The following is an 8173-nucleotide window of genomic DNA, read 5'->3' on the forward strand; positions in this document are numbered from 1 at the left end:
GCAGAGGAGTCTGGACTCACATTTCCCTCTTCCTTGGGACTCAGAAGTCCGAACCCTCCTTCCTCTTAGATCCAGGAATCGGGCCCTCAGTCCTTTCTCAGACTGGTCTCAAGCTCTTATCTTACACTGACACAAGTGTTCGGGTTCCCCACCCCAATTCCCTCGGATCCAGAATTTTGGGTCCCCAGCCTCTTCAACGCCTGGACCCAAGAGTCCGAGCCCTCAGCTCCCTTTGCCGAACCTAGTAGTGAGGACCCCCCAGTTCTCCTCCTTCCCGGAACCCAGGAGTCCAAACCTCCAGCCCTATTATTTCCTAGGGACCCAAGGGTCTGTGCCTTCAACTTCCTCCTCCTTCAAGACCCAGAAATCTTGACCCTAGACCCTTCATAACCCAAGCGTCCCGGCTTGGGCGAGCCGGCTCATGGATTAGGAATGCAATGATCTCACGGCCCCTCCCTGCCCGATTACCCGCGGTCCCCCTCCAAGGCCCCATCTCCCCTCCCACTCTGTCTTCCGCTTGGCTGGGACAGCGCGAACCGGAAGCCTGGGTCCCTTAGCGGGCGGAACCTCCAGCATCCAGCCCAGATGCCCAGGTCGGGAGCTTGGCTAGGATCCCAGGACGGAGACTGAGCTTCCCCTCAGGACTTGCCCCTTCCTCAGAGCGCGCCTATATACGGCCGCACGCGAGTCCGCGAACCCCGCCTGGCTAGAACAAGGCCTCTGGGATGGTGCCCTGAGAAACTGCATCACAGGGCTCCTTATTTGCATAGCCCTGCCCCGAACGAGCTTCCCAAGAGAAGGAAAGCTCTTATTAGCATATCTCCGCCCCCAGGTGACCCGCCCTCCGAGAGCGCGTGGCGCCGCTCGAGGTGAGCACAGTTCTCTTATTAGCATGTCACCGCCCCGTTCGGAATTCCCCTTCTCGGAGAAAGCTGTTTCCCTGCCCTTATTAGCATAGCTCCTCCTCTTCCCCGGCCTTGCCTCCTCAAGTGTCCCGAGACTCGAGCCCTTCTTGCTGGAGCTTATGATTATGCAGTAGCCTTATTAGCGTGGCCCGCCCCTAGGCCCCTCCCGGTTCCCCCTCAGGCGGTAGCGGCAGCAGCAGCAGCGGTGGCGACATGAGCAGCGGGGCGGCGTCCGGGACGGGGCGGGGGCGGCCCCGGGGCGGGGGGCCGGGGCCCGGGGACCCCCCACCCAGCGAGACACACAAGCTGGTGGTCGTGGGCGGCGGCGGCGTGGGCAAGAGCGCGCTGACCATCCAGTTCATCCAGGTAGCGGGCCCTCACCCGGGGGGGTGCCCCCGGGACCTAGAACTGAGCCCTTTGGGGGATCCCTGAAACTCAGATTACCCCTCGATCTATCACTAAGACCTTCCTATGAGGCCTTGTAATCTTAAAAAAAATCCCCTAATTTGGGACCCTGAACCCCTAGGGCCTCCACCCCCCTACATGAGGGGCATTCCTCCTGTACTTGTATCCTGAGACCCACCACCCCTACCTCCAGTACCCAAAACCCCACTTTCCTGCTAACCTGACCCTGGGTGCCTCCAGGGAGCATCCTAAATCCAGACGAGTCACTCCATTCAGACCCTAAGCACTCTTATTGGCCCCCACCCCTCTAGATGCCACCTCCCCCCACCAAGAGCCCATCTCCCCCAAATTCCAGGCCCCAGCTTCCCCTCTGAGCCACCCAGAACCTAACCCGGAGAATACCTGTGCCCAATGCCCTGGAGATTCCCTCAGTCTGGATGCTTAGCCCCTTCAGGGACCTCCCCCAGAAACTAGAAATTATGCCCAGACTTTGCCCCTGAGGCCCACCTGGGACCACCCAGTCCTGAGAGAGTCACCCTCAGACGAGAGATTTTAAAAAGACCTTGCCCCTTGGCCATTCTAGAGAACTCTTAAGACCCCAAGTTCTGGGGATACCCCCTCTGCCAGACCCACACCCACACCCTCTTCCAGGGAAAACCAACCACTTCTCCACCTTGAGTTTTCCTCCACTCCAATCCCCTGAGCCCCTCAGAAACTCTGGCTAGCCCCCAAATCATCTCCATGGAAGAAGTCCCCAGATTCTCGACATCCCTAGAAAGACAAGTTCCTTGGGAGTTTCTCTGATCTCTTAAATGCATCTTAGGGTCTCTAAGACTTTCTAGACATGCACCTATATTCTATGACTAACCTCCCAAGTGAGCCCGAGCCTGCAGATCTCACCCGAGCTGCTCCTGATGTACTCTGCAGACACAGCCCTAATCCCCCAGGGGTAGGTCCCTACACCCTCCCTCCAGGACAAGTGCCCCCACCCCAACAGGCAGGATGCAGCCTTCAGACCCCCAGCTGCTACATCACCCCTTCTCTCCTGAAAATCCACCCCTGCCCGGGAAACTTCCAGCCCATTCCCAAGGGAAACCCTCCCACCTAAGAAAAACCCTAGAAAGATATCTGCTCCTAAAATGCCACAGAGGCCCCCAGGGCTCCAGATCCCTCAAGAGACCCTAGCCAGCACCTGCATGGGAGGCCCTGTCTGTGTAGAGAAAGGCCCCTATCCTGGGCCCCTTGCACCCAGGGGCAGACCCAGAGCTGGCCCAAGGCCTGGCTGGAGGCGGGCAGGACCCAGGCAGGAAGGGAGGGGCTCAGCCTGCAGGCGGGGCAGCTTCTCCGCAGCCGGATTGGAACCAGGACCTTCCCCTGGGAGGAGACACTGGAAGCTGCCAGAGGAGAAGGAGGAGGAGGGGGAGGAGGAGGAGAAAAGGGGGAAGAATAAAAAAAGAGGGAAGAGGAAAAGGAGGAGGGAGAGCTATAGACAGGACAACAACAGCTCCCAGTAACTGAGCACCCACTATGCCCAGGTGATATGTTAATTGCTTAATAGGGGTTCTCCCTGAATCTCACAAACACTGGATTCACCACAGTGCTATTTTTATCATTTTCCAAATGAGAAAACCGAGGTTCAGAGAGGGGAAGTGATTTGTTCAATGCCACACAGCCAGAATGTAATCACAATATGGGAAATGTACTTTATGCCAGAAAAAGAGAGAAGACCAGGAGACACCCAGAGAGAGGAGACTGGGGAGGGTTGGAGGAAGGGACAAAGACCCAGACAGAGACAGATCCAAAGAGAGAAAAAGACCCAGAAAGAGGGAGGCTGAGAAAGGCAGGGCCTAGAGGCGGGGCTCCATCATCTCTGCTGGGACACTGCAATGATGGTGTCCTCTCCCGATCTCACCAGTCCTACTTCGTGTCTGACTACGATCCCACTATTGAAGACTCCTACACGAAGATCTGCACAGTGGATGGCGTCCCGGCCCGGCTTGACAGTGAGGGCAGCAGGGGAGATGGTGGGGGAGGATGGTGGCGAGGCTGAGGGCTCATGGGGGTGGCTGGTGGGTGCCTTGTCCCCATGGGCATCCCTTCCCCCACCCTGCAGTCCTGGACACCGCAGGCCAGGAGGAGTTTGGTGCCATGAGGGAGCAGTACATGCGCGCGGGCCACGGCTTCCTGCTGGTGTTTGCCATTAATGACCGGCAGAGGTGAGAGTGGTTGCAGGCAGTGGAGCAAAGGAAGCAGAGGGGACTGGGTCTGAGTGGCTGGCTGGATCTCACACCTCTGGCTTCATCTGCAGTTTCAACGAGGTGAGCAAGCTCTTCACACAGATCCTCAGAGTCAAGGACCGAGATGACTTCCCCATCGTGTTAGTCGGGAACAAGGCAGATCTGGAGACACAACGCCAGGTCTGGGACCACCCCCCCAATCCCATCCCCACCCCATCTGTCTGGGAGGCTCCTTCTGGTGCTCACCTGCATCTCCGCACGTCAGGCTCCCGAGGTCCACTGTCATACACCCCACTAGATGTGTTGCCCCCAAGTCCCCAGCATTGCACACAGCGAGTTCTCAGGAGGGGTGGCTGGATGGAAAAAACAGCACCTCCCCCATGATCAACCAGCCCCAACTTTCTGTCCCGTCCCCTCCTCTTGATGCCACCTGGACCCTCGCCCAGCTTCCTGTTTCTCCCCTCTGGTCAACCCCGCCTCCTGTTGCCCCTCTCCAGCTCCCAGCCTTCCCATGGCTCCCCAGCACCCCAGCTCTGCCACCTGGCCCTTGATGTCAACCATGCTCTTCTCCCTTCCTTCATCTGCTCTCACCACTTCCCTGTCCACACAGACTATGTGATTTCCACATAGAACTCATTTTTCAGATTAAGCCTTTGGGGATTTCCAGCCTTTGGAACTTTACTGGGGCCCCTGCTGGGAACATCCTGACTTCTCTGCCCGGCAACTCAGTTATTTGCCAAGGTCTGTGGAGCCTTCCCTGACTCCTTACTTAGATGGCATCCAGCCAGCCCCCTTGGCATCTCCATGATCTCCCTGGAATTTCCCTCTTCACTTGAGCCCCCACAGTATGTAACCCCTGTTAGAGTACAGTATGTCTGTGTTCCTCTCACCTCTCCAGGACCCGTCCTGAGTGTAGGGACCTGACTCTTCCTTGTGTCCCTCCCCCAGGTTCCCCGATCGGAAGCCTCCGCCTTCAGCGCCTCCCACCATGTGGCCTACTTTGAGGCGTCGGCCAAACTGCGCCTCAACGTGGATGAGGCCTTCGAGCAGCTGGTGCGGGCAGTCCGGTGAGCTGAGCCCCCTTCCTGTCGTCCTCACCTGCTTCCCACCCAACCTCACCTGTCCCCGCGGTCCCAAATCACCAGCCTTTTCCCACAGGAAGTACCAGGAACAAGAGCTCCCGCCCAGTCCCCCCAGCGCCCCCAGGAAGAAGGATGGGGGCTGCCCCTGCGTCCTCCTGTAGGGGCGTGAGAGGAGCAACCGGCACGATCTCGGGACCAGCTGCCCTCGCAGAGCTTGTTTCCCCATCTGGGTCTCCCAGGATACACTACATCCCCACCAGTAATTCCTGGCCTCCTCCGGGCCATCACTCTGTGCCTTCTGCCGACGCCTCTTTCCCCAACCTGAGCCCCTGGGTAAGGACTCCCGGGCATCCAGGTCACTGCTGTATATAACTCCCCTCCCCCAGAGAAATAAAGGTCACTGCCAACGTCAGGAGGTGCTTTTTAAAAAGGGAAAAGGGCAGGGGAGGTGGGTGATCTCAGGGCATGTGCGCACAGGCGCGCGCACACACACGCACGCGCATGCTAAAGTCTTGCTCCACCTAGAAGCATCGGATCTAGAACCCTCTGCTTGAGGAAGGGCCAGGGGACATACAGAACAACCCTAGCCAGGCATCTGGACCCCCACTTCCCTTTCAACAGGGCGAGTCTACCCTGTTCGGTTTCTGTGGGCATTTTGTTGGGATGAGGATTAACATCTGGAAAAAAAATTTTTTTTTCTGGAAAGTTCTACAACTGCACCGTTCAGTAAGGTAGCCAGAAGCTATATGTGGCTAGATTTAATTTAAATAAAAATTTAAAGCTCAGTTCCTCAGTCATTCTCGCCATATTTCAGGAGCTCCAATACTCCTATGTAGCTTAGTGGATACCCTCACAGGCAAACAGATCACACTCTCATTGCAGAAAGGTCTGTCAGACATTGGTATTCCAGGAGGTTTTGGGATCCTGGAGGCAGGAAGCAACTGCTACAAATCCTGTCCACCTGCCTATTGCCTCTAATGTATATTGAGAAAGGCCTTTTAGCTGCAGAAGGGACAGATGGGCCAAATGGTGTACAAGCAGCAGGTTGGCAAGTTCTCAGTTCTTGAAAGTTCCCTGTTGGGCTGGCCTCTAACCCCTGAATCCAATTTGAGGCCAGTATGGACATACACCCTGCAAACCTCTCTCCTGGGAGGGGCTGAGTGTGGGTCACCTTAAGGCCACTGCAGATAAGATGACAACACACTTCAGTTTGGGAACCCGGGACCCTCAATTCCATACTTTATTTGCTCACCTGGAAGACTGGGGCCAGAACTGGTAACCACCACTCACCATGTCCCAGGCCAACAGGCCTTTTTTTTCTTCTTTTGATGGAGGTACTGGGTATTGAACTCAAGACCTCATGCATGCTAAGCACACGATCTACCACTGAGCTACACCCTCCCAAACCCTGTGACAGGCCATTTTTGAACTCCAACACCTACTCAACACACCAGGTCAGAAATCTCAACTGAGATATCCCCATGCCCTGGAACTTCGGCCTTCACCTGACACCTGTCACCAGCCAATGATCTGCTCCCCCCACCACTACATCTGCTAAGTCTCAACGAATCTCTGGAACCCATCCCAAAATGCTCCCTTCACACCCACCCTGGAACCCTCTTCCCAGTTCTACAGTAGATTATGGCCCTGGGTGGCCTCTGGCAGCAGACTGCCTGGGTTCAAACCCAGTTCTACCCACTCCCAGTCAAGTGCCTTCAGGCAAGTGATGCTTACTCTTCTCATCTGTAAAGTGGGGGTGACCACAGAGCTACTTCCCAGGGCCAGCTGCCCTCACCGACCTGTTTCCCCCTCTGGGTCTCCCAGGATACACTATACCCCAATCCATAATTTCTGGCCTCCTCCGGGCCATTACCAGGCTTTAGGAGTCATTCTGCCAATGGAGAATGAGAGCAGTGCCTGGGACATACTAAGAGCTCAGTAGCAATGACCGAGGCCCTACTGTTCTGCCCCAGAACCATGAATGTCGCTCTGTATTCCAGATGAGAACAATGATTAGCTAAATATCCCTTTCCGGGTTTCATTATCACAGAATCCTTGGCCTGGGTTCAACCTTCCGCTCTGGGAATAAGCATGGCTCAGATGTATTGTGCTGCAGTGTTCACCCTCCCTCCCCGCAGAACCTCTGCTCAAGGGGGCCCTCCCCGGTGGGATAGGGGGATGTTTCTGTCAGTTCCCAGACAAGATCTGACACCCTCACCGAAGCCCTAGCCAGGGGTGAGCTCTCTACAGGAACCAGGGGGGTCCTGGGCCAAGTTCCCCCTGGGGTCTCCCCGTCAACATGCACTAACAGAACGTCTGAGTCTTTCCTGCATCGTTTGATGGGGCTAAGTTTGTGGCTGGAAAATCCCGTTTCTCAGAAAACCAAGATGCACTCTTAGAAGGTGACCAAAGCTACCGCCTGCCCCTAAAAAAGGCACACGGACAAACCCACATGACAACTGGTAGACCATTTTTGGAAGGTTCCCAGCCACCACCATTGCAAAGCTCATCAGACAACAGTGAAGAGGCCGCGATGGCCTAGTTGGCATCTGCCTAGGTATGTGTGCCTGTGAGTCTCTGGTTCCTGCCCTCCGCTGAGCTTGGCAAACCTTGTCAATAATTCTAAGTCTCTCGGGGTTTTAATGTCCCTCTCTTTATCCGTGTTTGTCGTCCTCTGTCTCTCGTCCCTTCTTGCCATCTCTTGACCCTCCACCAGGTCTCTCAGGGTCTCCTGCTATGTAACAGGTGCCAAGGGCTGAAGAGTGCTTCAAATTATTCTCCTACATCTTGACAAAAGCCCATTGTACAGATGACAAAGCTGAGGACAGAGGCTACTATCCAACTATCCACTATCTGGGTAGTGCTGGGGCTGGGACTCCAATTGGGCAGTTGAATACCAAAGGCCAGCTGCAAGGTTATTCTGTCCCCAGAGGGATGATACTACCCCCATGGGCCACCTTCTGAACACTCCATTCACTTTCAATCCTGGAGCTCTAACCTGGGACAATACTGGAAACTTTGGCCCCAATTTGACATCCTTGTCCAGAACCTTGCCTGTGCCATTCCCTCTCCACAGGCTGCACTGAGGTGCCACAAGCCACAGTTCAAGGACACTAATGACCCATCCTCAACTCCATGATTCTACAAAGCAAATGGTCTATCATTTACTCTACTGTGGTCCTCAAATGCTACTGTCAGTTCTTTGTTCTAGAAAACCAGGGCTCTAGAATCAATAACACTGGTGATGGTCTAGGCAATATCTGAGGTTCTAGAACGGGGGTTCTTCTTCAGTTTTGCCTATAAGAATCTAGAATGTTCATCTTTAATATCATGTTGATTCTTTATTCACTGACCAGTCATCCTCAGTGCCAACTCCAGAGTTCCAGAATACCAGTGGGCTACTCTGGAGAATGTACCCAGCCTCTAGAATGACAATGGCTTACTCGCTACCTTATAAGCTAGGTTCTAGTAGATTGCCAGTTGACCTCCAATTTTCAACACGCTTGTTCTAGAACACTGTTCCTCCAACTTGAACGTGTATTAG

The 8173-nt window shown here is 55.0% G+C and overlaps 1 protein-coding gene across 1 annotated transcript; it reads left to right on the top strand.

Moving 5' to 3' along the window:
* Positions 1-1067: 1067 nt before the first annotated feature.
* RRAS (RAS related) lies at positions 1068-5041 on the top strand. The gene is made up of 6 exons (XM_010946987.2): positions 1068-1271; positions 3226-3313; positions 3424-3526; positions 3619-3727; positions 4496-4614; positions 4706-5041. Exons 1-6 carry the CDS (start codon positions 1119-1121, stop codon positions 4788-4790), a joined length of 657 nt encoding a protein of 218 aa, XP_010945289.1. The 5' UTR covers positions 1068-1118; the 3' UTR covers positions 4791-5041.
* Positions 5042-8173: the final 3132 nt, after the last annotated feature.

The sequence above is a fragment of the Camelus bactrianus genome, chromosome 9 (genome assembly GCF_048773025.1).
Source record: "Camelus bactrianus isolate YW-2024 breed Bactrian camel chromosome 9, ASM4877302v1, whole genome shotgun sequence".
NCBI lineage: Eukaryota > Metazoa > Chordata > Mammalia > Artiodactyla > Camelidae > Camelus > Camelus bactrianus.

Excerpts from the sequence above, each read along its gene's own strand:
- RRAS (XM_010946987.2), top strand. The coding sequence starts at position 1,119 with ATGAGCAGCGGGGCGGCGTCCGGGACGGGGCGGGGGCGGCCCCGGGGC. Across the intron at positions 1,272-3,225 it reads TGACCATCCAGTTCATCCAG|TCCTACTTCGTGTCTGACTA; the intron begins GTAGCGGGCCCT and ends CGATCTCACCAG. Across the intron at positions 3,728-4,495 it reads ATCTGGAGACACAACGCCAG|GTTCCCCGATCGGAAGCCTC; the intron begins GTCTGGGACCAC and ends TCCCTCCCCCAG.